The sequence below is a fragment of the Kalmanozyma brasiliensis genome, assembly GCF_000497045.1.
Source record: "Kalmanozyma brasiliensis GHG001 unplaced genomic scaffold PSEUBRA_SCAF6, whole genome shotgun sequence".
Classification (NCBI taxonomy): Eukaryota; Fungi; Basidiomycota; class Ustilaginomycetes; order Ustilaginales; genus Kalmanozyma; species Kalmanozyma brasiliensis.
The window spans coordinates 14,556-40,616 of record NW_015961989.1 but is presented as its reverse complement, the minus strand read 5'-3'; the positions used below and the strand labels follow the sequence as shown (position 1 = coordinate 40,616).

General features: G+C 59.5%; 10 protein-coding genes across 10 annotated transcripts; 4 read left to right on the top strand and 6 right to left on the bottom strand.

Annotated features, from left to right (window-relative positions):
• Window positions 1-127: 127 nt before the first annotated feature.
• PSEUBRA_005388 (Sec62/63 complex, subunit Sec66) lies at window positions 128-1,096 on the top strand (the record flags this gene model as incomplete). The annotated part of the gene is made up of 1 exon (XM_016438825.1): window positions 128-1,096. One exon carries the CDS (start codon window positions 128-130, stop codon window positions 1,094-1,096), a length of 969 nt encoding a protein of 322 aa, XP_016290117.1.
• Window positions 1,097-2,650: 1,554 nt separating this feature from the next.
• On the top strand, window positions 2,651-7,745 carry PSEUBRA_005387 (Ras-like guanine nucleotide exchange factor, N-terminal; the record flags this gene model as incomplete). The annotated part of the gene is made up of 2 exons (XM_016438837.1): window positions 2,651-2,944; window positions 3,033-7,745. 2 exons carry the CDS (start codon window positions 2,651-2,653, stop codon window positions 7,743-7,745), a joined length of 5,007 nt encoding a protein of 1,668 aa, XP_016290116.1.
• Window positions 7,746-8,758: 1,013 nt separating this feature from the next.
• PSEUBRA_005386 (DNA repair protein Sae2/CtIP) lies at window positions 8,759-10,120 on the bottom strand (the record flags this gene model as incomplete). Its single annotated transcript, XM_059465546.1, has 1 exon — window positions 8,759-10,120. The coding sequence occupies one exon, from the start codon at window positions 10,118-10,120 to the stop codon at window positions 8,759-8,761; it is 1,362 nt and encodes a 453-aa protein (XP_059321641.1).
• Window positions 10,121-10,410: 290 nt separating this feature from the next.
• Window positions 10,411-12,417, bottom strand: PSEUBRA_005385 (Ubiquitin E2 variant, N-terminal; the record flags this gene model as incomplete). The annotated part of the gene is made up of 1 exon (XM_059465543.1): window positions 10,411-12,417. One exon carries the CDS (start codon window positions 12,415-12,417, stop codon window positions 10,411-10,413), a length of 2,007 nt encoding a protein of 668 aa, XP_059320368.1.
• A 409-nt stretch (window positions 12,418-12,826) lies between these two features.
• PSEUBRA_005384 (uncharacterized protein) lies at window positions 12,827-14,551 on the top strand (the record flags this gene model as incomplete). The annotated part of the gene is made up of 1 exon (XM_016438830.1): window positions 12,827-14,551. One exon carries the CDS (start codon window positions 12,827-12,829, stop codon window positions 14,549-14,551), a length of 1,725 nt encoding a protein of 574 aa, XP_016290114.1.
• Window positions 14,552-14,659: 108 nt separating this feature from the next.
• Window positions 14,660-16,507, bottom strand: PSEUBRA_005383 (NAD-dependent epimerase/dehydratase; the record flags this gene model as incomplete). The annotated part of the gene is made up of 1 exon (XM_016438839.1): window positions 14,660-16,507. One exon carries the CDS (start codon window positions 16,505-16,507, stop codon window positions 14,660-14,662), a length of 1,848 nt encoding a protein of 615 aa, XP_016290113.1.
• Window positions 16,508-16,821: 314 nt separating this feature from the next.
• PSEUBRA_005382 (Beta-lactamase-like protein) lies at window positions 16,822-18,726 on the top strand (the record flags this gene model as incomplete). Its single annotated transcript, XM_016438835.2, has 1 exon — window positions 16,822-18,726. One exon carries the CDS (start codon window positions 16,822-16,824, stop codon window positions 18,724-18,726), a length of 1,905 nt encoding a protein of 634 aa, XP_016290112.2.
• Window positions 18,727-18,840: 114 nt separating this feature from the next.
• PSEUBRA_005381 (uncharacterized protein) lies at window positions 18,841-22,083 on the bottom strand (the record flags this gene model as incomplete). Its single annotated transcript, XM_016438815.1, has 1 exon — window positions 18,841-22,083. The coding sequence occupies one exon, from the start codon at window positions 22,081-22,083 to the stop codon at window positions 18,841-18,843; it is 3,243 nt and encodes a 1,080-aa protein (XP_016290111.1).
• An 895-nt stretch (window positions 22,084-22,978) lies between these two features.
• PSEUBRA_005380 (Protein of unknown function DUF4188) lies at window positions 22,979-23,938 on the bottom strand (the record flags this gene model as incomplete). Its single annotated transcript, XM_016438812.1, has 1 exon — window positions 22,979-23,938. The coding sequence occupies one exon, from the start codon at window positions 23,936-23,938 to the stop codon at window positions 22,979-22,981; it is 960 nt and encodes a 319-aa protein (XP_016290110.1).
• Window positions 23,939-24,719: 781 nt separating this feature from the next.
• PSEUBRA_005379 (uncharacterized protein) lies at window positions 24,720-25,919 on the bottom strand (the record flags this gene model as incomplete). The annotated part of the gene is made up of 1 exon (XM_016438811.1): window positions 24,720-25,919. One exon carries the CDS (start codon window positions 25,917-25,919, stop codon window positions 24,720-24,722), a length of 1,200 nt encoding a protein of 399 aa, XP_016290109.1.
• Window positions 25,920-26,061: the final 142 nt, after the last annotated feature.

The window sequence follows — 26,061 nt, the reverse complement described above, 5'->3', positions numbered from 1 at the left end:
ATCGGCGCACACACACCACGTTCCTGCTCGAGAACGCTTCAAGCAACACCGACGCAGCAGAAGTGCAGCAGTCTGCGAGCCGCACACCTCACCACAACCAAACCGCTAGGCAGACAGATCGGACAAGATGGCGCTGTCCATATTTGTACCCATCGGCTATGTGGCCACGCTAGTCGTGTCGATGCTAGTGTTCTCGCGCATCTACCGACGACGATCGGCACTCAACCTGGCCAAATCGTATCAGCCATGGTTCGCCGAAGGCCACGAAGCAAGAGACATCTACCAGACGCTCGTAGCAGCCGACCCGCCTGCCCCGGAAGAGGTGCTGAAGGCGGCGTTGCTCCACCGCGCCATGACCGACGTGCGCCGAATCATGCGCATGCGCGACGACAAGCAGGCACTTGGCACTCTTCTCCAGAAAGGATCGATCGGCGACGAGACCATGGCGCGCTTCACATTGGCAGAGAAGGAGCTCGAGGCAGAGATCCTCGACGTCGTCTCCGAGGCAAACACGTTCAGGGAAGGATGGGGACAACTAATCTTCCCAACAGCGAGCGAGATGGTCGCACATCTAAAGCATAAGGAGATCTACTACGATATTCAGCGTCAGCGAGCAGCGGAAGTCAAGAGGCTGGAGGATGAGGGCAAGCCGGTGCCAAAGCCGACGGTGGAGCTGCCGCCGCTGGTTACGCCGCCTGGGACCAAGATTGAGATTCAGGGCGGACCGGGTGGCCAAGCAGGCCCGGCACCTGGCGGACCAAATGGTCCAGGAATTAACCTGCCCATGACCGGATCGGGAGCCGACGCTAGAGTCACCCTGCCAAACGGTCTGCAGGTGCATCCCGCCCAGCTTCAGGCGCTGATGCAAGGACCACTGCCACCCAACATGCCACCGCAGCAGGCGGCCATGATCATGGAGGCGCGCGCCCAGCTGCAAGCGCTGCAGGAACAGGCACAGGCACAAGCACAGGCTCAACAGGGAGGCGAGGCGCAGAAGATCGAGGTCGCTGCAGAGACGGGGATCAAGGAGGTGGCTAGCGCGGGCGCTGCATCGAAAGCCAAGACAGCGTCGGTGGAGGATGGCGAGGAGGCATAAAGGGATGCTTGCAAGAGGAGCATCGCATTCATCAGATGGTCGATCAGGGATCGAAGATGTATACCGTCCCGACCGTGTTGGCGCAATGCAATCATGAAGATGATTCAGAGACGGCAACTTGTGCTGATCAGGGGACCCTGAGACTCGGCTCTCGCAAAGACATTCTCGAGAGGAGGCCCGAGTGCCATGGTACAAGCGAATGAGCGAGCACATGTCTTCGGACTGGGCTCGAGCACACGATGGCTGCCGTCTCCGACAAATAGAATCGCTTGCGGTACCGCGGCATGCGCCTCGATCAAGGTTGAGTGATTTTTGCGCCCAAAGCTTGGCTCAAGGCGCACCACACGATCCTTCTGGCATCCTTGTTTCCACGATACTTAAGACCCGAGTGATACCGGTTCGTCTACGCCGAATAGCCATGACAGGGTTCAGCGCAAGGTGGCCACCTGGATTAGCGAACGAGGCTGACAAGGTCGACTGTAGCGACTCTCAGCAGCAAATGGTTGTCAGCATCTGCTATAGATGAACGGTCCCTATCGCTGCGACAAGGACGAGAGTCGCCTTGGAGTTCATCGTGTGCGAAGATCGTCACACCTCAAAAGGCTGGCTTTGGCACACGCCTGCCCACACGACCGAGCCACAGCACCCGAACCGGCGCCGGCACATGCACACACACCCAACGCACCCACGCACCGCCCGCCTAAAACGCGCCTGACAAGCTTAATTTCTTTAAGGGTCAAAGGTTGTCTGTCAGGTGTCAATCATTTCCTCGCTTGCCCCTTCCCTTTGATCTCTCTCGTTTCTCATCCTTCAACCCACTCTCGCCACCCGACTCTCCTTTCATCTCTTCCAAAAGCGGGAAGCTTGTCACCACAGTCCGATCTCGCTGCGCATCAGCTCGCCAATCGTCTCCCACCTCCCGCTTCCGACGGATGGACTGTCGTAGTACGCTCTAGAGGGTCCCAACCCACCTGGACCTCATTTGGACCAACTCCGCTGCTGCCTCCTTGACGCTGCATCACACACTTCCTGCGCAGCGCGGAAACACGCAACAAGCTCGAGCGCGCACAATCGTCACCTCGTTCACAACCGTCGCACTTGCTTTCAGACACGTTCTGCCTGTCTTCATTCACCTTCGTCGTCCTTACTCCGATTCGCCGCCGCTCGCTAGCAGGGGGCTAGCTGAGCGCCACCATCCCACTCTGTCACCCTCGCCATCATCACTTTTTTGTCATTCGCTGCAGTATCAACATAGTCATTCCTCGGAGGCCGACTCGTCGCTTTCCCCCACCATCCTGACGCACGGTCGCGTTCACCCCACTATCTCGACACATTCTTCGTCAGACTTTTCGCCCCATCGTTGGCCTGTCAACATCTCTATCGACGTCTAGATATCCATGATAACGGTCATTCGCGCTTCAGACGATCGCCTTCGCCGCTGAAAGCAGCTTCACTCGGCCCGAGACAGAGGCCCACATTGAAAAGGATCGCTCAGCCACCTTCCCTGGCCCAGAATCAGTGCGACTGTCTAGCAGTCTGACTTCTGAACTCACCATGGCGTCCACTTCCGCAGCTGCTTCTAGCAGCGATTTGACCTACTCAGATCCGCGCACCTCGCAGCCTCGCATGGCCTATCCTTTCGGATCAGACGACCAAACGCCCAGCACGGCAGACGAGTCGGACGACCCACCCTCCTTCTTCGTACGCGCCCTTTACGACTTTGAGTCGAATGACGCCAGCTCCCTGTCCTTCCAGAAAGGTGCTCTCATCGAAGTTCTTACACAGCTCGAGTCAGGATGGTGGGATGGTCTTCTCGATAATCAGGTTCGCGGCTGGTTTCCCTCGAACGTGAGTCTAAATTGCGCCCCTCGAAACTTCCATGACAAGGCTACTTGACTGACTTCTTGGCCTATCCTGTCTCACTTCTCCATCACAGTATGTCGAAGCTATTTCGGATCAGGAGGCAGAAGCCGAGCTCTTCGCTAGGGCGCAGATGCACGCACAATACAGCTTAGGCGTCACGCCTCAGCTGACCACCGACACCGACACCTTTTCACGTCTCGGCCTTGGTTCGGGCTTCGATGGCCTGCAAGCTCTCATCAAAGGGGACGGAATCGGCAACAGTGACGCCTTCAGCCAGCTCGCTGAAGCGGCTATGCGTGATCCTCACAGACGCAGCTTGAACCCAGCGAGCCCGCAACTCGGCGACATGGCTTCCATGCATCTCACCCATGCATCGCCATACCAACACGTTCTGGACACTCGACAGAGCAGCTCGTCCCGTTCTCACCCAACAAATCCCAATTTCGGTGCCACGTCCGTGTCAGCTCAGCAGCTTGCCTTGGAGCATGACCGGGAACGTGCTAGAGCTGCTACCGTCTCGAATCCGGTCGAAGGAGGCTCCTTTGCTTCCCAATCCTTGGCGGCTGCAGCTGCAGCTCGACCGCGAGCAGCCACGGGCTCGCAAGCCGACCGCACGGGCGGCAACGTCTTGGCGTCAAAGGCATCGCTGCGAGATCAGGCCCACCGTACGGGAGCCTCACAAGTGCCAACGAACGGCATCGGCGCACAAAGCAACGCCGCAACGCTGTCCTCGTCCAGCAAGTTGCACCCACAGCCCATGTTCCGTTCAGTCTCGTCCAGCCAGAATAGCTCGGCGAGCTCTCGCAAAGAGTTACTCGACGCTTCAGATCGCAGCAGACCAACATCACTGAGCGCCGCGTCAGGATCGCGGCCATCTTCCACCAGCAGCAATAACACGGCCATCTTTCAGAATGGGTCCGCCCCGGTTCGAGCTCCCATCACCAACACGGCCGATCGAATGCCGAACCCTGCTACTGTGCCAAAGCCCTGGAGGTTGCGCGTCACAGACGACGAAAAGTATTTCTTCTACGTGCATAGTTCGACCAACGAGATTCGATGGAACTTCGCAGATGCAAAGACAAAGCTCACCCTCCTATCCAGCGTCACTCCTCGAAGTCGCTCACCGAGACATCCCATCATCTCGGACACTGTGCCAGTCGAGAAAGGAGTTGCGAGTTCGGGCGCCGGCCTCGACGTATCTCGCGGCCTGTCGAGTTTGCAAATTGACTCGGACGATTCTGACATCGAGGGCGATATGAATCCTCGACTGCCAGGCAAGCCGCCCAGACCGCCTCGTCCCGACCTCAGTCGCCGTGGTAGCACATCCTCCAGTCTCGCCGCCGTGCTCCAGCATCCAGCGCTCTCACAGCCGTCGGTCTCGCCAGCGACGCTGCTGCAAGACGAGACAGCAGCGTACGAGCTGCAGAAGGCACTGGCACCATCGCCGCCGCAACCCATCAATCTGCTGGTCCGCCGTGCCAACGACGTCATCCGCCAGCTGGCAGCCATCGCTACAGAGCAGATCGGTACCAATGGCCTCGCAGAGGCGGACGTGTCGTACAAGAGTGCGGCAGCTGGCGGTGTCTATCTGCCAAGACTGGCACACGCCACAGCCAGCGTTGTGACCGCCATCAGAGAGGTGCTCTATGCCACCGGCTCGCTCTCACTGTCCAACACTGATCTTGCGCCCATCTCCAAACTCGTCACCAAGGATTCACATCGAATGGAACAGAGTAAAGCCTTGTCAGACTACGCGGATCCTACCACGGGAGTCGATCTCGATGCATATTCCAAGATCCTCACTACGCTCTACACTTCGACTCCCGCAGCCGAAGCTGCCACATTGCATCTGCTCGGCGTCAACCCGAAGGACTCGATTGCACCGACTCCGGCGACCCTGCATCCGATCGGGCGCAAGCTCAATGCAGTCGTCTCCAAGCTCGTGCTATCCTCGCGCCAGGTCATCGACCACACCGTCACCCTTGCCTCGTCGCCAACCTCCAGCATGGAAAGCACCATGACCGACCTTGACGCAGACGTCTTCTCCAAGCTCTACCAGTGCAGGCAGCGGCTTCGCGAAGACGCCCTCGAGCTAATGCGCACGCTGCAGAGCCTGAGCTCTGAAGCTGAAAAGGCCAGGAGCACCGCACTCGGAGCGTCACACAGTCGAGGCTGGCTACGTAGGGTCGAGGGCAGTCTCGAGAGCGATTTGGGGCTCAACGGGGTCGGTGCTGCGTCGTTCGGCAGCGGCATGGCCGCAGGCTGGCTCGGAAACGGCTTTGTGCTGCCATCCAAATACGAGATTGGCCTTATCAAGGCAGAGAGCAAGGGCGCGCGCAGCAACCCGTTCAATCAGCGAAGGGATGTGGAATCTGCAGTGGTGCGGGGCTTACTGACCCTGCGACGGGTCCCGGAGAAGCGACTGGACCAGCAGATGATCGCGCAGCTCCAGCAGATCCTGGCACAGCTCGATGCTACGAAAGACACGATCGCACAGGCGACACAGGGCAGACATGTCGCCGCATCAGCGACGTCGCTGCTCTCCCGATTTGGTTCGATGGAAACACTCGTGGAAAGCATCGATCTTGCCTCGGGTCTGGATGTCGACGGGCCGGACGCCAAGGACGCAGACTCCTCGCCGATCAACGAACGCAATGCCGCAAATGCCGTCAAGGCGCGCGAACTGATGCAACGCTTTGTGGTGCTCAAGCAGGCAGCCTATGATGCATCTGGCTTCCTCTTCATTGCTGTGCAAGAGCACGACGGCGCTCGTTCTCCTGCAAACGCGGCAATCGTAGAGAAGGAGGCTGTGAAGCTGGTCAAACTGTCTTCAGCCGTCGTTGAGACGTTGGTAAAACTCGCCAAGGTGGGCGAAGAGCAGCTGAAAGACGCATCGCCTTTCCTCGGCGCACGCGCATCAGTGCACGGCACGGAGGATGGCATCACCATGCCGGCGACGGGTGTCTTCTCTCGCAAGGTCAACACGACCAGCAACGGTCTTGACGTGGAGATCGAGCAGATGGCGCGCTACGGCAAAGGCGACGAGGACGAGACCGAGGAAGAGACTGACTTCATGTACCTCGGCCCTGGCATCGTTGTGCCCAATGGGCCCAGGGCGAGATCAGGAAGCCGCGCCACCTCGGGCTCGACGGCCGTTGTCTCCCCCGTCACAAGTCTTGCTCCCGGTCGGGGCGGTAGTGGCTCGATCTACGCCCCAAGCGGCCATCGTCAACGGTCTGGGTCGGTCGCTACGGGTGGCTCTGGTGCGAGCCGAATCCTCAGTCGCCGGGGCACGCTCGTCGACGGGCAGCTTCCTGGTCAGAGCATCGACGAGGACGCGGAAGCCTACCGCACCAACAGCGCCAAGCTGCGTCGTTTACTTGGCGATGATGCGCCGCTCATCCACACCACGACGCACGACAGCGAGCACAGCGCCGGCACGACGTCGACGTTGGCCCGGCGTCGGGAGGACGAGGTGCCATGGTTCCTCGAGCCGGACTACATGGGCGACGACATTGTCATTGCCCAAGACGGCTCGGTGAAGGGCGCGACGCTGGAAGCGCTACTGGCACGGCTGACAATGCACAACTCGTTCGACGCTTCGTTCAACAACACATTCCTCATGACGTACCGGTCGTTTACCACGACGCAGACGCTGTTGGATCTGCTAGCGCAGCGATTCCGCATTCTACCACCCGAAGACTTGACGGAGGAGGAATTGGTGCTGTGGACGGAGAAGAAGCAGATCCCGATCCGACTCAGGGTGTTCAACGTGCTCAAGATGTGGCTCGAGCTGTACTTCTACGAAGGCGAGGACGAGCCGTATCTGGACCAGGTGCGACGATTCGCGATCGAAGAGATGGGCGAGGCGGCGTCGATGAAGGCGCCATCCCAACATCTACAGCGGTTGGTGGAGAGGCGACAGGGCGATGGCGAGCAGATGATCCGCAAGATGGTCCTCCCTGATTCGGCACCGGCGCCGATCCTGCCAAAGAACATGAAGAAGCTCAAGTTCCTCGAGATCGACCCCTTGGAGTTGGCACGGCAGCTGACGCTCATCGAGTCGCGCCTGTACAACAAGGTGAAACCCGCCGAGTGTCTGGGTCTCAAATGGACCAAGCCGGGCAACGATGTCCACGCCAAGGGCATCATGGACAGCATCACGACGCACAACCGTATCTCTGGCTGGGTGGCCGAGACGATTCTAGCGCAGGAAGACCTCAAGAAACGTGCTGCGATCATCAAGCACTTTATCAGCATCGCCGACCGCTGTCGGGCGCTGAACAACTTTTCGGGCATGTGGGCGATCGTCTCCGCCCTCTCCACCGCACCCATCCACCGCCTGCGTCGCACCTGGGATGCCGTATCCCAAAAACACGTGCTGATGTTCGAATCGCTCGAGACGTTGACGTCAGCCAGCCGCAATTGGGCCAACTACCGCGAGCTGATCCACAAACTCAATCCCCCCTGCGTCCCCTTCCTCGGCCGCTATTTGGGGGATCTCACCTTTATCGAAGACGGCAACCGCGATCGCCTGAAGGAAAACGATGCGCTCATCAACTTTGGCAAACGCCAAAAGACGTCGGAAGTCATTCGCGAGATCACCATCCACCAGTCCACACCGTACAACCTCGCCGTGGTACCAGCACTCGAGGCGTTCATCGAGAAAAGTCTGGTCGATGCGAGCAATGCCGACGAGCTATATCATCAGAGTTTGGCATTGGAGCCGAGAGAGAGGGAGGACGAGAAGATTGCACGCTTGTTGCAGGAGAGTGGATTTTTGTAGGCAGAAAATGCAATCCCCCACACATCGAGCGGGTCGTCTGTGGTGAAGACGTGCTTTCGAGCGAGAGAAATTGAGGAGGTTTGCGGGCAACGACTGCGTGAGCTGACGACTGGCTGGGCTGGCGCTTTGAGTTGGGCGTACCGTGTGTTCCATCGTCGTTCAAGACTGGTTTGATCAGCGGACGGGGCTAGACTGCGTCGATGAGTCGCATGGGGCAAATCGCTTGTTGAGAGGGAGAGAATGACAAGTGTACGAGCTGTACAATGAGTGACGGCAAAGTGCGAGTGACGACTCTTTGTGCGCTTACCAGTGGCTGGGCTGAGTTGGCGCTTCAGAGTGGAAGTGCCACGTGCTCATCACCGTTCAAGACTGGTTTGATCAGTGGATGGGCCTAGACTGCGTCGATGAGTCGCATGGGGCAAATCGCGTGTTGATGAGCGGATGGCGAAGTGTGTCAATCGCGGGAACGGGGATCACCTGCAACGGTGGCAAAGCGCGAGTGACGACTGTTTCTGTGCTCACGAGGTGTCTGGCCGGCGCGCCAGCCGTCACGCTACGATCCCGGGCAGACCAGACGAACCACAGTGCAAAGGCACACACTTGGCCCTGCTTCGTCTGAAGACGAGCACGCTCGCACACATCCGAGGATCGATGATCTGCGCGGCAATGGAGCTTGTTTTCCGGTCTGTCGAAGCAAAGGTTTCGCATTGGAGCCTCGACCGTCATGATGTCAAAAGCGTCTGCTGGAGAAGGAAGCACCTCCGCCCGGCTCCAAAGGACATCAAACTCCTGATTTGCTGCCTTCCTGGCCAGCCTGCTCCTCGCCTGACATCTCCCCGTCACGATTTCCCACAGACCCATCATCCATTTGCTTCTCGGCATCGCTCTCGTGTTGCGCCATCCGCCCGCTTCGCGCCTAGCAACAGCGTTGACCCGCTCCGCCTCCTAGGTGGCAGTTGAGACGAGGCTCCAGTCCCCCTTCTGACGCCCTCTTCCCCTCGCTGGTCCCGAACTCACCCATCTCTCCCTCCCGCTGTCCCCGAGCCCCCTCCGCCGCCCCTCCCCCTCCTCGCAACCTCATTCACCCGCTCCGCCTCCTGCGTATCAGGGAAACCAATGTTCCAATACCCCTCTGGCGTCTCTGCACGGGCAAACGTCGATCGATGCCGACTGCACGCTGCTCTCTCGGCATCCCCCTGCCCCGTGGAAGTGGCAGCATTGAGATGGCTATAGAAGAGACTGCAGTCGGGACAGTCGGACGAGAGGAGGGTGCGACGATGGTGCGGGTTACGGATGGGATGGTCGTCGATGTGCGCTGCGAGGGGAGGTGCGTTTGGACGTGTGCGACTGTTGGTGCTCGGTGTGCGAGTAGTTGTGGGAGTTGGGCGACTGGCGGTGCTCGAGGAAGCGCTGTGGGAGGAGCAGGTGCCATTCGGGCGTGTGATGGGTGTGCGAGCAGTAGTGCTGGTTGAGGGAAGGGTGGCGATATGGCCCTTTCGAGGACTGGCCGTGCCGTTGGAGCGATTGGCAGCGTCGATGCGACTGGCTCGAATGGCATCTGCGGACGCCGTAGCATCGACGACACTGGCATCCCTCCTAGCCTCCCCTTCTCGTGCCTCACCAGCCATGATATTCGACCTTGTGCCGTCCACGTCCTCATTTGACGTTCCTCCCGTCTTTCCTACAGCAGCGACACTCGGCATGGCATGCAGGGGCAACGCCACCTCGCTCTCTTCCAGCTCCCTGGACGCCCCTTCGATGGAATCTATGATCCCTGCTTCACACCACACTCGCCGCGTCTCTGTATCCAAAGTACCTAGCACCGTTCTCAGCCTCTCCCCTTCCCCCTCGCCCCCTCGCTCTTCCTCGTTCCTCTTCCCGTCCTGCCCTCGTGTGCGCTTCGATCCAGGGGCACCCTCCTTGGCCCGCAATTCGCCAGTGGAGCTCGATGAAGGTCGCGCGCGTTTCTGGGAGCGCCTCCGTTCGCGTCTCTCAAGCGACGCAAGCCACCAGCTCTTGAAAGCTCGCCAAGCCTCCCTTTCGCGCTCGTGATCCTTCGCTTGGGCACGCAGCGTGTCGAGCTGCGATTGAAGCTGGCTGCATGACGCGCAAGATTTCGTCGATCCTGCTGTTTCAGCTGATGCGCGCGGGGAGGGTACGAGGGGTTGAGCGGGGGCGAGAACCTCCCCTAGCGCAACTCGAGGTTGGGATGTGGAAGGCAGGGTGGAAAGGAGCGATTCCAATCGAGCCGTCGTAGCGCGCAGCTCGGAGAGGGATGTTTCGAGCGACGCGCGCATGGTGCTGCTCTGGCCGTCCGGGTGGATGACCGGCGATGCGGTGCCGGAGGGATCGCGCTTGCGTTTGAGCGCACTCATTGTCGCGTGCTCTGTCGCAGATAGCGAATGAGAAAGGGGAGGATGATGGTAGAGATCATGGAGAGAAGCGGGGATGCGGTCAAAGTGACATCTGAGTTTTTGGCGGAAAAACCCTCCACAACAACACCAGCTGCAGGAACCACCCGCGTGGGGGAGGGGGTCGCGTTTAGAGCTCCTTTCTACAGCATCGTATCGCACTCACAACAACTGCCGCCTCGACGTTGGGCACGAGACACACATTCAAACGAAGCAGTATCACTGTTTCAATTGGCTTCATTGCATCGTCTAGCTCAAGCCCACCCCATCCCTTCACCAATCTTCATCGCCAGTGCCCGCTTCATAAACTGCTCTCTCGCCAACACCCTCGTCTGCTTCAAGAACTTTTCCAGATCGATGCGCTCCGCGTTCAACGCCCTGCCGAGATGATAGAGCGTATCCTCGATGGCGTTGTCTTCCGCGACGAGATCCACCAGTTGGTTGCCGACGATGCTGGTGGCGAGGACCATGGTGTCTGGGTCCGGATCTTCGCGCGACTGCAGTGATCGGACTTGGTCGGTGAGTTCGGTGACGGAGGTCTGGAGTCGGTCGCCGGTGGTAGCGCACACGTCGCGCACGGCTTTCAGTCGCGAAAGCTCGTCCTCGATGGCGGGAAGACCCCGGTCCAGGTCGGCGGAGAGCACGTCTAGGCGCGCGTTGGAGGCCGACAGTGTGGAGGAGAGGGTGGTAAGGCGCGAATCGATCTTGTGATAGAGTCGATCGTGCAGCGCCAGCAGCTCCGGGTTGATTGGGCGGGGTGGCGGAGCGACGGACGGGTTGCCAGGTGCAGGCCCAGCGGAGGACGTGTGAGGATGAACGCTAGAATCGTCTTCCTCGTCGAGCAGGTTGAAGCCTTTTGGTTTGGGCACGATCGCTGGGGTTGGCGAGTTCGAGTGGCCGTTTGCGCCAGCAGCAGAATTGATGGCATGCTGGTAGGGGTGCGGTCCAGGTGCAAGTGGTGACTGGGTGGATGATGGGCCATGCTGAGGCTGATATGGCGGCTGTCCGTTCTGTCGAGGCGGAGCTGGACTACCGTTGTACGGTGAATGTGTCGCGCGATGCGAGTCGGATGCTGGATAAGGGTATGTCTGAGCGCGCTGATGCTGATTGTGATGCTGGTGATGAGGCGCGAACTGCTGTGAGTCCCGACGCTGTGCCGGTACGCCATTCGGATCGTATGCATTCGACTGCCACGGCGCCGTTTGTGCTGGAGATTGTGGTCCCCCAGCAGGCGATTGAGAAGCATATTGCTGTTGATGTGGTCCTACGTACTGTTGAGGAGGCCGACCGTAACCGGCGGGAGGGAGACCTGCCCCTGAAGAGCGTCTGTAAGCCTCCTCATTGGGTGCGAAGCGAGGTGCGCCCGTCTGTTGCGGCGATTGCATTTGGGTGCCAGGCAGCGGTGCAGGTGCGGGTGAGCCGTACTGATCCGAGTAGGACATCGAGTCCCGAGGGTGCGGATTGGCCGAATAACCGCCATCTGGACCCAATGAGGACGATGGCTTTGGAGGTCGATGCGGTGTCGTCTGGCCATGTCCCTGTGGAAAGCCACCCTGCGAGTTAGTCGGCGTCGCTGGCGCTGGTGGAGGCGGTTTTTGGCGTGGATCGTGACCATTGCGACCGTGAAAGATTGCACCACCAGCCGATTGCAGTGATTGTGGAGAGGCTGGGACTGGAGGCGGGGGGCCTGGTCGCTGTTGCGCATAGCTGTGAGACACACTGGCCTGCCTCTGGGGTGTCGAAGGTTGAGATGGCTGTCTCTGCTGTGCAGCAGCTGAAGTGGAAGCAGCTGTCGCGTACACAGGTGTCGGTTTTGGTTTGGCATAAACTGGAGGTTCGCGACCAAACATCTGCTGGCAGTCGTGAACCAGATCAAGCAGGTTGCAGGCTTCCGGCTTGTTGCGCCATCTTCTGAGATATTCTCCGCCAATCTCTCCACTCGGGTCGACGTTGGGACCCTTGCGGATGGCCATGTCTGGTGTGGGCGCTACGAAAGCCATGGGTGGTTCACGCGGGTAGTCCCTCGGGATCCAGTATGCTACGGGAATGTTGTACGTGTTGCCGCGAAAGTTGACGGGGATTGTGCCGTCCAAGTTGAGCAGCAGCTGGGTGCGACCATCGTTGAAGGTGAACACCTCTGTCTTGGGTGACAAGGACGAGACAGCAATCAGAGTTCGATCGATGTCGGCGAACACGCGGTCGCGATCGGTGTAAGGTCCGAGCACGCTGCGCAGCCACTTTTGCACCACGGCATGGTCCATGGCGAGCGTGCGCGTGATCGTCGCTGTTGGCTAGCTGCGCCTTGGAGTGGTGGAAACGAGATACGAGTGGATGTGTCTCGAAGCAGGGTCTGGGGTCGTGCTGGTCTCGGCAAACCAGGCTCGCTGGTCCGTTCACCTGGAAATGGAGCGGTGCTGGGCCGATGTCTTGGCGGATCGGGTTGCAAAAGCGCTGAGAAGGGCGATCCGGCTTTTCCTTTCGCTGAGGTGATCCGAGGAAGGGCAGCGGAAAGCGCAAAAAGACGCCAGAATCTCCACTTCGACTTTTTCTAGGAAAGGATCATCTTCTCAAGCTCGGCCAAGCGCATCGCATCTTGGCATCCTACTTAAAGCTCTACATCAGTCGAATCGGTCTTGCTTTCGATCTTGGCAGTCGCATACTTGTGCCACGATGGCAGCGACGTCCCGGCACCTTTCCCACGCCAGCGGACTGGTCCGATCGGCCGCTCCGCAGCGACTCCTGTCAGCATCGTTCTTCAACTCGAATCACGTCGCATCAACCGCAACATCACACCTCGGGCAGCACCGCACCCTCTTCGGCTTCTCGCTCTTCGGAGGCAAAAAGGACAAGCGCAATGACCCGTTCTCTCTCCCACCGTGCGCGGCCAAGAAGCCGCTGATAGCCCAGGACGACCTCTTCCACCCCTTCTCAAAGTCGCCCATCCCCTCGATCCGGGCGCGCGGCGAGCGCATCCGTTCCCTCGCCCCCTGTCCCGTCAGCATGTCCAAGTACAAAGTGCGTCGACTCGTCAACTTTGAATGTCCCGATTGCGGCTGGCCTACGCACTACAGCGAGAAGGAGTGGTCGGAAGACACCGAGCACGGCAAGTACGTCGCCCGTCTTCGCGAGTCCAACGAGGACGAGCACGACCTGCGCTCCGGCCGCGAGATGTCCGAATTCAAGCTGCCCGGCCCCCAGGGGTTCGAGGAGACCATCAACATGTCCAACTGGGACGTATTCTTCTACACGCGCAACTTCAACTCGATAGAATCGGATCGAAGCAGACGGCACGTCAGCAAGCTCTTGACGTTCCCAACGACAATGGGCGCCGTGATCCACGAAAACAGCCCGTACACCAAAAAGTCCAGGAGGTTGACTCACGAGGGGTTGAGGAGCATGATCGCACTCCGACAAACGCTGCATCCCAAGGCAGGCGACAAGCCGTCGCTCGACAAGATGCGCATCTTTGTCGTGGGCGCGAGAGCCGAGTCGACACTCCCACCAGCCGTGTGGGATCAGTTGACCTACATGTTCCCCGGCGTGCCGTTCCATCTGTTCCTCATCGGACCCGAGGCGCATATTCCGAGCGAGAAGCAGGTGCAGATGCAGGAGCGAGCGGGACCTGGGTCCGGAAGCATCTCGATGCACAAGGGCAGGGTCAGGAAGTCCAACTACGGCGTTCCTTCTCGGACGGTCGTCGTCTCCGAGGGTCTGACGGTGACGACCATCCAGAGCAAGTACGAAGACATTCATGCGCAGCTCGAACCATTCGATGCATACACGGATGTCTTCTTCGCCTTCAGTCCCGGCTTCGGCTTCCCTTCGCAGATTGCTGTCGAGGAAGCGGACAAAGCGAGGCAAGAAGATCGCGATCACGAAGCGCACTTTGCTCGGGCTAAGAGCACATACAATGCTACCGGAGCCTCCATCGAGTCAACCGCACAAAGCGCAGCCGACAACGCCACCGCTCCACCACGTGCAGCCTACACAGTCGACGCGACCTCTTCACCGGAAGGCGGCGACATTCCATCAGAAGAGCCCGCGCCGGTGCTCGCCTCGCCCGACGGACACACCTTCACCGCCCTCACCGCCGCGCCCGTTGTGCAGGCGCAACGCGAATGGGCCCGCGCTATCGGCCAGATCCTCTCCACCCGATGTGCGCTCATCGCCACCGGCTTCTCGCCCGCCGATGTCGAGCGCGACGTGCTCGCCTTCGAGAGTGTCGATGGTGTGAGGGGCGAATTCGACTGGCTGATCACCCCTGGTGAGAACGTCTTTGCGAGTCAACAGTGGGCTGTCGCGGACTTTGATCCGAGAGTTGCGGTCAAGGCGAACTGGGGACTGTGGGCGGTCAGGGGCAAGAGGTACGATATTCAGGGCCCCACCGGCTACTAACTTCACTCAAACACATATTTCAAAAGCACAACGCTCGATCTGGTCTGAAAGAGTGGCAGCAGATGCCTGAACCGTGTCCAGTACTCATGCTTGTGTTGAGAGTCGACTTCAGACAGAACCCTCCTTGATGCGCTCCCAATACCACCGCGTCATCTCCTCCAGTCCGTCCTCTAGTTTCCAGCGTGGGTACCAATCGAGCAAGCTCGTGGCGCGGGTGATATCCGGTCTGCGCTGCTTGGGATCGTCCTTGGGCATGGCGAAGAAGCGGATTTCCGACTCTGCCCTGGGTGGCGAGGCAGAGGCATCGATAGTGTCGCTGTGGTTCGACGACGAGGAGGCGGATGTAGGACGAGCATCCTGGGCTTTGACCTTGGCGACGCACTTCTGGACGAGCTGGACGAGTTCCATGATGGTGAACTCGCCCGGGTTGCCCAGGTTGACGGGTGTGTGGACGTCGAAGCGGTGTGCGTCGGGGTGAAAGTACCCATCGCTCGCAGCAGCGTTTGAAGAGGTGCTGAGAGCGGTGGGAACAGCAGGGGTGGTGGCAGTCGCCTCGGAGGGAATGATCGAATCGGGTGCGTCGGTGAGGATGTCGGCTGCCGACGCCGCTTGTGTGTTCTGCGCCTGCGGTGGCCGTGGTAGCGGCGTCTGCAAAGACCCCACGTCCACCGGCGGCTCCGCATTCATCAGCGATATCAACCCATCAATCAAGTCGTGAATGAACATGAAGCTTCGCGTCTGCGACCCGTCGCCAAACACCGTCAGCGGCTCCCCCCTCAGCGCTTGCAGAATGAGATTGCTCACCACCCGCCCATCGTGTGGGTGCATCCTCGGTCCATACGTGTTAAAGATCCTTGCCACTCTCACATCCACCCCATCCTGATAGTAGTATCCATACGTGAGCGTCTCCGCAACCCTCTTGCCCTCATCGTAGCACGCTCTCGGTCCCACGGGGTTGACATTCCCGTTGTACGTCTCTGGCTGCGGGTGCACATCCGGATCGCCGTACACTTCCGAGGTACTGGCCAGCAAGAAGCGCGCCTTGGTCCGCTTCGCCAGCCCAAGCATGTTGATCGAGCCCATAAAGTTTGTCTTGATGGTCTTGACCTGGTTGGCCTGGTACGAGATGGGGCTGGCGGGACATGCCAGGTGGTAGATCTGGTCCACTTCCACAACCAATGGCTGAACAACGTCGTGTCGGATGAGCTCGAAATTTGGATGACCATGCCATTGGGATAGGTTGCTCTTTTGACCCGTGAAGAAGTTGTCGATGACGAGCACTTCGTGGCCCATGAGCATGAGGCGATCGACGAGGTGAGAACCGACGAACCCGGCGCCTCCTGTGACTAGGATTCGCTTCTTCTCTGCGACCGGGAGGAGACGTGTTGGCAGGTAGCCGTACATGGAGGACCGCCGTGATGAGGTCGAGACAGGAGGCTGGAGACCTCGGTTGAGATCTGCACGGTCCAGGTCGAGACCGAAGGACGATGCTGACGATCCAGGGGCCGCATGGATGTAGCTCAGCTGACGATGACCATGCTCGGAGAGGGACAGGGCTGGCGAGGGAGACCGCCTGTCTTGTGCTTGTCGTTGTGCTTGAGCGAGGATGCTAGCGTGTGTTCCGGGATGAGCATTGGGCACGTTGTGCGACCAGAAGGACGAGCTGTTCGGTCTTGCGTTTCGGGAAGGGATGCTGTCTGCGCGGCTGTGCGACGACCAACCGGATCGAAGAGCTGGACTGGAAGTGCGGTAGTCTTGCGGAGCTGTCAGCTGCGGCTGCTGCGGTGATGAGTAGGCGGAAGAAACCTCGGATGACGGCACAAGGATGCCGGATCCTGCTGCGGGTCGATAGTAGAGCGATCGAAGATGGTCCAAAGGGATGCGGTGTTCTGGTGGTGCGTCGTGCGGATTTGCAATGACGCCTCCGTCGATGGAGCCACGCTGAGATGCGCTCATCTGTGCCGCGCTATCGCAAAGGACTTGTGATAGTAGTCGATGGTGGTAATCGCAGAGCGAGGAGGTTGACAGCTCGGATCTGTAAAAGTGTCATGACACAAAACAGACACGGAAATCGAGGTTGAGAATTCAGGACCGAAAAAGGGGTCTCTTCGCTTGTGGGTCAGGCGCGTGCGTTCATGCAGGCCTGCAGCTTCCACTCCCACTCGGCTGCTCCGGATCTCGTGAAAAGCGATGTTCCCACGCTGATGGATGTATGATGTTCCCTCTTCACCATTACGTCAACCGCGGAACACTTCCGATAGATATCACAGATGGGTGGCGCTTCACAAGCTCAGCCATTAGCTGTGCAGTTCAAGCACAATTCCACAGCAGACGGTCTTCCACCAAGCCACCATGTCCTAGCACCAGCACCAGGCACCACCCTCTCCTCCTACTTGCCCCATTGGAACCCGCAGCCAAGCACATTATCGCAGCAGCAATCCGGAGAGTCGAGTCAAAGTACACAGCTTCAAGATGACGACAACTCGCAAAACATTGCCTGCTTGCCCAACTCGATAGCCCTCGTAGATCCGACCAAAGTCGTCCGCACTGGCTTCCGCAATCCATGGCCCAGCTGGCATAAGCCCACGGTGGCCGAGGTGTGGCAGGGACTCGAATGGGGCGAGGATCAGGACACAGCGATAGACTATGCTATGCAGGACGCGGACTTCGACTCAGCGTCAAAGGACGGCGACGACTCGACCGACCCCTACAAGGACAGTCGACCGGGCACGCCAGACCTCGAAGGTGCTTCACCTGATCCACAGTCGCACGATGTAACCCAAGATGGCCGATCCACGAGCTGGTTCTCCCAACAGACCGTGCCCACATCGTATACCCGACAACAAAAGATCAAGATGGCCTCCAAGCAGCTTCTCACCATCGAAGAGCCTTCGTTCGACTTCGATTCCGATGCCAAACTCAAGGCGACCTGGCTCGGTCATGCTGGCGTTCTTGTTCAGCTACCGCCGCTTACTCCCAAGGGCCGACCGATCCGCGTCCTGTTCGACCCCATCTTCTCTCAGAGGTGCTCTCCCACCCAAGTCGCTGGTCCCATCAGATCATATGCCCCACCATGCCCAATCTCCAGCCTGCCGCCTATCGACCTCGTCATCATCTCGCACAATCACTACGACCATCTCGACTACGACACCGTCCGTGATCTCTGGGCTGCTAACAAGGACCGGCTTCGATTCGTCGTTCCGCTAGGCAACAAGGACTGGTTCATTGGGTCCGCTGCTGGTGAAGCTCAAGCTCAGCAGCCCGCACCAAGCACCGCTACATCGCCATCGACGGAATCGCTTTCGTCGTCTTGGAGCTTCACTCCGTCGGCAGCGACCACTTCGGCGTTGTCCATCCCAGCAGAAAGAGTGACGGAGCTAGACTGGTGGGCCGAGGTGCATCTCACACAAGCTGGTGCCGATGCTGACGAGGGCGAAGCGCTGCGCGTCGTCTGCACTCCAGCCCAGCACGGGTCGGGTCGCTACGGCGTCGACACCAACTGCGCCCTCTGGTCGTCCTGGTACCTCGAGCATCCCCACTCCAACGCTGACGGTACACCCACCAAACTCTACTTCGGCGGCGACACGGGCTGTCAATTCCACGGCCCCTCCTTCCCACCCGCACCACCACTCGCCCCGGCCTCGGTCCCCACCACGCCCGCCTCCGAAACCGGCGACTCGCTCTTCCCCAACCAACCGCTCCGCTCGCACCCCACCTACCGAGGCGGTGCGCACCTCTCACCCGACGACGAGCTTTCCTCTCCCTACCCGCCCTGTCCCGCCTTCTCCGAAATCATCACTCGTCTCGGCCACCCGTCCTTCCTCATGCTCCCCATCTCGGTGGGCGCCACCATCTCCTTCCTCCGAAGCTACATCCCTCTCCCGGACAGCATCTCCCCCTTCCCACGCCTCACACCGGGTTTGACAGCGGCGAACCACATGCCGCCGTGGGACGCCGTGCGTGTGTTTGACGAAATGACGTCGGGTCAGGCGACGTGCATGGCCATTCATTGGGGTACGTTCATCAGTGGGCCAGAGGAAGTGTTGAAGACGTTGGGACAGTTGAAGTGGGCGTGTGAACAGATGGGCGTGCGGTTTGCGAGGGGGGAGGATGCGATCGGGGAGAAAGGGAAGACGTTTGTCGCGCTCAATCACGGTGGGAGTATCACGCTCTAGATCCGCTGCATTAGATGGCATCACGGGACGACACACAAGATGGTAGTAGACACGCTTCAAAAACGACAGAAGACGATCATGGACGATTCATTGCAGTTGCTTTCTACGATGAAATCAATGTTTCTCCCCGCCCTCGGGAGTTTCAGTCTTCAACTCGACCCCGCTGCCCGGTGTGCCCGACCCATTCTGCCCATGCTCCATGCCATGCGAGCTCTGGGCGATGGCTTCGATGAGTCCGCCCCAGGGCAACAAACCCCAGTCTCCGGGAACGCCGTTTGCCCCCGTGCCATTCGGTGCGCCCCCTTCACCACGCGCTGCACCTGCACCTGCACCGGGGGGAGGCGTGGGGAAACCGTTGAATCCACCCGTGGTATTCAGCGCGCGCAAATGCGGGTGTGCGCTCGGCTGAAAGTTGGGCAGTCCGCTATGCTCCGAGGTCGTTGCTGGAATGTTGATCGATCCTGCGCCGCTGCGTGCGGGCGTCGCCGACGTTGCCTGCGCCGTCACCCCCGGCTCCCCACCCGAGGCAGGAGGCGTGTTGAAGTAGCTCGTAATGTCAAACCCTGCAGCAGAATCGAAGCCCATGCTGTTGGACGTGTGACTCGGTCCAAACCCTAGGCCGCTACCGGCGTTGAAGTTGAGCGCATCGTTGGGGGTGGGGTTGAGCATGCCAAAGCTAGGCTCGTAGCCGCCGAGCTGGTCGAAGATGCTTTGCGCCAGATCGGTGGCTGCATCGCTCGTCGTGCCGGTCGACACGGTCCCGAGGGAGAGACCGGATGCGGCTGCGGTGGGACCGCCGAACAGACCCGCAAAGGGGGGCGGCGTGATGCTCTCCGTGGTGTTGACCGAGTTGGCACGGGCAAGTTGCGAGGGTTTGGTGTTGCCGAGCAGCATGGCGGAGCTGAAAGCGGCCGTGCCGACGCCTGCGGTGCCCTCGCTCTCGCGCTTCGTTGCGTCCTTGGCGCGTCCCTTGCTGGTGGCCTTGTCCTTGTCCGCCTTCTTACCCGCTGCACCCGTCGCCGACGTCGCGCACCACGTCGGATCGCGAGCCTTGGCCCGGAACAGCTCGATGATCTTGACCTCACGCTTGCTGCACTGGTCCGCCTCCCCTTCACGGTGCTTGTGCAGCTCGATGAACTCGTCAAGGTACGACAGGAAGTCCGGCGCCTCCGGACCATTGGGATCCAGCAACAGCGCGATGCCGATCATCATGGTCGCGTTGAACAGACGGTACAGCCCGCCCATGTGCACTTTGCGCGCGCGCTCGGGCTCCCATTTGACGTCCTTGCGGTACTCCTGGCGAACCTTGCGATCTGCTTTGGCGCTTTCGAAACCTGCCGTCCGAGAATGAGAGTACTTCTCCGAGTTGCGCAGCACGTACGGTCGATGCAGAGCAATGCGCACGTAGTGATACTCGATGTTGAGCAGGTATCGATGAAGCGGCAGCCAGGGGCAGACGGTATCGAACTCCTTGTTGGTGTCCGGCCCTGTGCCGTTGGCCACCTTGTCGACGCGGTAGATGTCCGGAATGTCTTTGCGGAACTTCTCAAGCTCCTCGTCGAGTGCCACGACGTCGGCATATCTGCGCGGACTGGCAAGATTCTGGAAATGCTCAACAATCTTACCCGTGAGTCGGGTGAGCTCGTGGCGGATGGCGACAAAGAGGAACACTCCTGGTGGTGTGTTGGGACGCGGTCTGGTACGCGGGACGTAGGGACGAGCAGACCGCGGCATGGTGTCGATGTCGATGTCGGAAGGCGGCAGCGTGTCGCAGTGGAACTCCTGGATGGCTTGCGGACGACCGAGGAGGATGCTGGTGGTCTTGTCCATGTAAAAGATGATGGCCCAGAGTCGACGCCTGCGTTCTGTGGTGATGGCATCGAGACCGAGCTTACTGCCATCGCGGTGGAGACCAATAGCTTGTGCGGCGCGAATAGCGTTGCCGAGCAGCGACCAGCTCTCTGCGCTCTGGCGCTGGCAGATCAAGAAGCGAGCGGCGAAGAGATGCGCGAGCACGAGGTCGATGTGGTCCACACGAATGGTCGAGGCAATGTTGATGGTGCGTCGACAGGCGTGGTAGAGGCGGACAGCGCCCTTCTTGGCCTCGGATTCGCTGCCTAGCGCTTCTGGCAGGGACCTCATGGCAGTTGCTAGGATAGCAAAGAGGAAAGCGAGGAAGGGCACGTGCCTCGCACCGTCGTCGCCTCGCTCTTCCTTTGCATTGCCCCATCGGAAGTCCATGAGCTCGTCGTACGACTGGCGGAAGGTGCCCTCGTGAATTGGCAGACGGGTATGATTGATGTCGCGGAAGTAGATGTCGAGGAGACGGTCCGTGTCGGCTCTGGAAGGAAGCGAGTTCATGAGATCGCTGAGGATGTTCTCGGGAGCACCGCCTTCGTGAATGAGACGATGCAGCTTGACCGAAGCAGGGAAGCGAGGGAAGTTGGCACCGAGCTCGAGACGCTCGCCATTGATCTCTGTCTCGATGACACCACGGCTGACAGAAGGCAAAGCGAGAGCGCCAAACCAGCTATCGCCGTCGCGAGCGAGACCACCTTCGAGCGGATTGCCGCCGAGATCGTAGCGTGGCGCGCTTCCTTTGCCGTTTGTAGAATCAACGACTTCGCCCTTGGAAGCAGCGATGGCTTGCGCTTCCGAGTTGAAGAGCTCCTCCCTCTCGATGCCTCGCGCCGTGCTGGGACGCATGATCCTTCTGCGCTTCTTGGTCTTGGGCCGTGATGCAGCAGCAGGATCGTCAGGGTCGGCATCTTGGTCGTCGTCGTCGGAGACCATTTCGACAAAGGCGGCCATCTGACCGCGGGAGTCTTTGAGTTCCTTGGCGAGCTCTGCATGCGCGATAGCTAGACCTTCGACGATGTCTTCAAGTCGTTGTACGCGGTCGCGCATGTCGCCGAACTGATCGCCATCCTCGAAGGGTCGACAGCTGTCGCCCAGACCTCGGTCAATGCAGGGCTGACACGGTGTCTGGCGATCACACTTGTGCTTGCGACGATGACATTCTGCGCAGCTGTAGTGGATGCGCTTCCTCTTGCGTTCTCGTTTGCTGCCGAGGGAAGCGGCGACGGCGTCTGCGACGGTGCCGTGCTGTCGGGATGCTGCAATCTTGGCTGCGAGGGCGGCTGTTGCGGGGCGGCTGGGACCTGCGCTTGCGCCTGCCGCGGCTGCTTTCGAGACAGAAGCTGAAATCGAGCCGTTGCCAGTGCCAAAAGCTCGGTCGGGGGTGGCGGTGCCAGAGGGCGAGCGTGGCCCAGGCGACGCTGAGCTGGAAGGGCTGTCGAGCTCGGGATGGCCGACGTTGGATGCGCCTGGATGCGATGCGATGGATTTCGACTGCATCTCTGTCGCGATCAAGCTTGACTAGAAGTGAGCTAGCTTCAAGTCGGAATGATGTGGCTGAGGGAGCAATGTCGACGACTGCCTCAAGCCAGCTTGCGGCCAGGATTCGGAACGACCGACTGCCAAGCAAAGCTGTGAGTCAGCCACCTTGTTGGTGCTGGCGACGATGGCTGCAAAGACTGGCACTGAGATGATGATGCTCTGTAGAGACTGAATCTGAATCAAGTGAGTATGGGAGACAGAATCAGCGAAGGTGGATGAAGAGATGGTCAAACGGTGGATGGTGGATGTCAAGCGCAGCACAAGATGGGGGTGGACGAAGAAGGGTCTTGATCACAGGTCCCTCCTCGCCTTCTCGTCGGTCAACCCAAAAGTGTACCAAGCCAAAGGCCAAAGCGGCAAGCGAGCCGTCACGCCTGCGATTTTTCTATTGTCCCGCTGAGCGAGAATTGAACGCCGGTGACTGAGTGCCTTGTGACCCTGAATCTTGGCTGCGAGGCTTTGAGCTTCTTCTTACTCACGCTTTCCCCTCCAATTGCCCGATCTCATTTCCAAGCAAGAAAATTGTACAAGGAACCGAGTCACCAGCTTCGAAATGGCTCTATGAACCGAAACTGAGCCCCGATCCAAGGCTTATACCCGAACGGCTGACTCGCCTTTACGCTCGCTTAGGCTTAGACCCTTGATTTCGGGCGGAGCAGCCGAAACAGCACAGATCAACATCATCCTCTCGAGCGTTCCAGTCGATCGTCGAGCCTCCTCTCCGCAGTCCATCGTCCCACGTCTCCCAGGCTCACATGCGCGGACAACACTCGGGACCTACGGTGGAGCTGTCGATCAAGTAAAGAGCGGTGAATAGCCAACAAAGGGACAGAGATTTGGCAGCCAGCTGAGCTCAAGCTAGCGGTTCATACGCCTCGCCAGCCATCGCATCCGTCTCATCTTGCCTCTTCTTCTCGTCCTCCGTCTGCTTCCTCCGCAGACGATTGGCTGAATTCCTATGAGCAGCACCCAGCCTGATCAGGGGCGACCTCCACAGTCCATCGTCGCCCTTGACCACCGTTGTACCCAGGTGAGTCGGCTTGGCGTTGACAAAGATGTTCTCCCAGCTCCCGGCGTCGACGACAAAGATCTCGTGCGTCAGCGTGAAAAACTCCATGCTCTTCGAGTGCTGGTTCCACCACTTCCACCCAGCGCGATGAATGGCGTGGTGGGCAAGCGCATGGATGTCCTCGACGTTGCGAAAGTAGCCAATGTTGAGCAGCTCGTTGCTTGTCGCGCGGTCGTTGGCGTTGAGCCAGGTGGTCATGCCCAAGAAGCCGCGAGCATGAGAATCTTCCTCCAACCACTCGACACAGCCGTTGAAAAACTCGCCGAGCTCTTTGAAGCCAGGTGCAAGCGCGCCTAGGGGATGATTGGACTTGACCGAGATCAGAAGCACCGCCATCGACTTATTAGAGGTCGCGCCGCTGTACGAGCCGTCGCTGTTGGGGAAGTGGCACGTCGTCTTGCCGGGGATCACCCCTTCCATGTAGGGATTCTTGAGCATACCGCGAGCCTGCAGGATGGTCCGGAGACATCGCAGGCCCAGCATCAGCACCGGCAGCGCGACGATCCAGAGCCGAGCACCGAGGACGCTGACCAGAAGACATTGGATGCTCGCTCCCATCAGCATCCACGTGCTCAGCGTGAATTGGTCTCGAAGGAAGATGGGAACGAATACATTACTCCCCTTCTTAGGCGCAGGCCGACCGGGCGTGTTGAACTTGCGTGCTTCTGCATACTGGCTCCACGGTTGCTGCTCGAACGGAGGGAAGATGGGCTCGAACTCGACGTCCTGCATCTGGTCGGCCATGACGCTCTGTCGTAAGGTGCGTGTTAGGGGCGATAAGGACTAAATCTGATCTGATCGCGATGATGACGGAGGAGACGATGACACACAACGAAAGACGAGCAGATAGGAGCCCCGGTTCGCTGAATTATATACCGTCGGCGCTGCCAGAACACGTGGAAAGCCACATGGACCAAGTCCCGTCGGAGGACGAACCCTTGCGCAGCTTCGTGCGCGTATCGCGACCAATTGGTAAGCAGACGAGACCGAGTTCCACGGATCACCAACGTCCCCAAGGGGCCCCGAACCGCTTCCTGAACGATGTACCGATTCACGCTGCTTCAGAAACGGCATTTGAGCTAGCCCCTGCCCGGCACGTGCAGGCGCAACTGGACGCACAGGAAAATGCGGCCGCTCCAACCACCATGCCGCTTACCAATGCGGGCATCGGCCCACCTCAGACTGCAACTTGTCCACGGACATTCCACTCCTCTGTCAGCACTCCCTTGCAATGTGCAAGGCGTCGAAACATCTCGATGCAAAGGTTTGAAGCGGAAGCAACCGGCGAACAGGGAGATCGACGGTCGCGGCAAGTGGAAATCGGACAGCGGGTTTCGCAAAGCGCGTCTCGGAAAGCGGCTACGAGGGTCGGGTTCTTGTGGCTTCCCCCCTCTCATGTGCGGCCTCATCGGAGAGTCTTCGGAAGATGTCAACACATTGAGTTGGGCGGATCGATCTGCTGTGCACAGGATAAATAGACGTCAATCGATGCCGTCGCCGATCTAATGAAGCTGTCACGAGACGGTCAGTGCGGGATGCCAGCCAGACGCTTGATGTACTCCAGATCCTGATCTCGGTCTGCGCCCTTGAGCAAGACTCCGTGCAGCTCGTTGCCCGCAGCCGACACAAACCCGACCCGCTTGCCCGCCTCATGCGGACCTGGGGGGTAAGCTACCGGATGCACGTGCATCCCACTGCGCGACCCCTCGTCTAGATACCGATGAAACGCAGCGACGTGACTTGCATCGGCGAGCTCCAGCGTCGGGGCGCCCGAGAACTCGGGCAGATGCGTATACTTCAGCCTCGTCAGCGTCATATGATCTGCATTCGGGTTAGCCCTCAGCGCGCTCTGGATGTAGTCCGTCATGTAGCGCCGCCACTGCGCGCTCGTAGGGTACTCCGGGTGGACCCTCGCGTTGTAGATGATCTCGTCGAGCTGCTGCTTGTCCTGCACGGGGAAAGGGGGGATGTTTACACCCGCCTCATGCGCACGAAGTAGCTGGCGAGACCAGAACGGATCCCTCATCGCCTGATCCAGATCGCGCTGCGGGAATATGTGTCGAATCGCCGCGTACGGCTGTTTACCCCCATCGCCCCGCGCATAGCTGTCCAGCGAAGAGGTGAAAAACACCTCTGCTTGCGGGTTCTTTGCTCGAACAGAGGCGCGGAGGCTGCGCAGGAATGCCGTCTCCTGCGCCTTGCTCGCCTGACCGGAGTTGTACCCGTGGAGCAGCATGAAGCTCTCGACGTCGCCTGGCTGCGTTGCCTGCAGCACCGCTTCGATCTGGTACGGCGCCGTCGGAGCCAGCTGGAAGATTCGTAGACGATACCCGTGAAGTCCTTGAACCAACGTCTGCTCCGTCGCAGCGTTCACGACCCATCGAGGCAAGCCCGCCCACCACTCCTCGTGCGGAGCTGCGCGTCCAAGCGCGTTCGTTCCTTGCAAGATCTCCAGCTTGCTCATATCCACCTTGCGGTAGGGCGTGTTGTTCTGATCGTGCACATAACGGTACAGCTCGTACGCGGCTTGATCGTGCGCATTGATGCCCGAGGTGATGGCGACCACTTTGCGATAACGAGGATCAAGCAGGAGGGTCCAGATGGCGGCTTTGTCGTCGAACTTCACGTCGACAAAGGCGACTGCGGCAAGGGGCTTGTTGGCCGCGGCGGACAGGGCCAGGCCCAGGATGGCCAGCAAGAAGAGGGGCAAAGATCGAAACCACATGTCGATGAAAGGACCCCGATCGGTCGAGACTTTGATACTGTGCCGATGGGCTGACTCGGAGGTGTGTGTGGTCAAAGGTTGCTCCTGGTCGTGCGAACGCCCTTTATACCTTTCGCAATGCATCACGGCGATCAGCGGAATC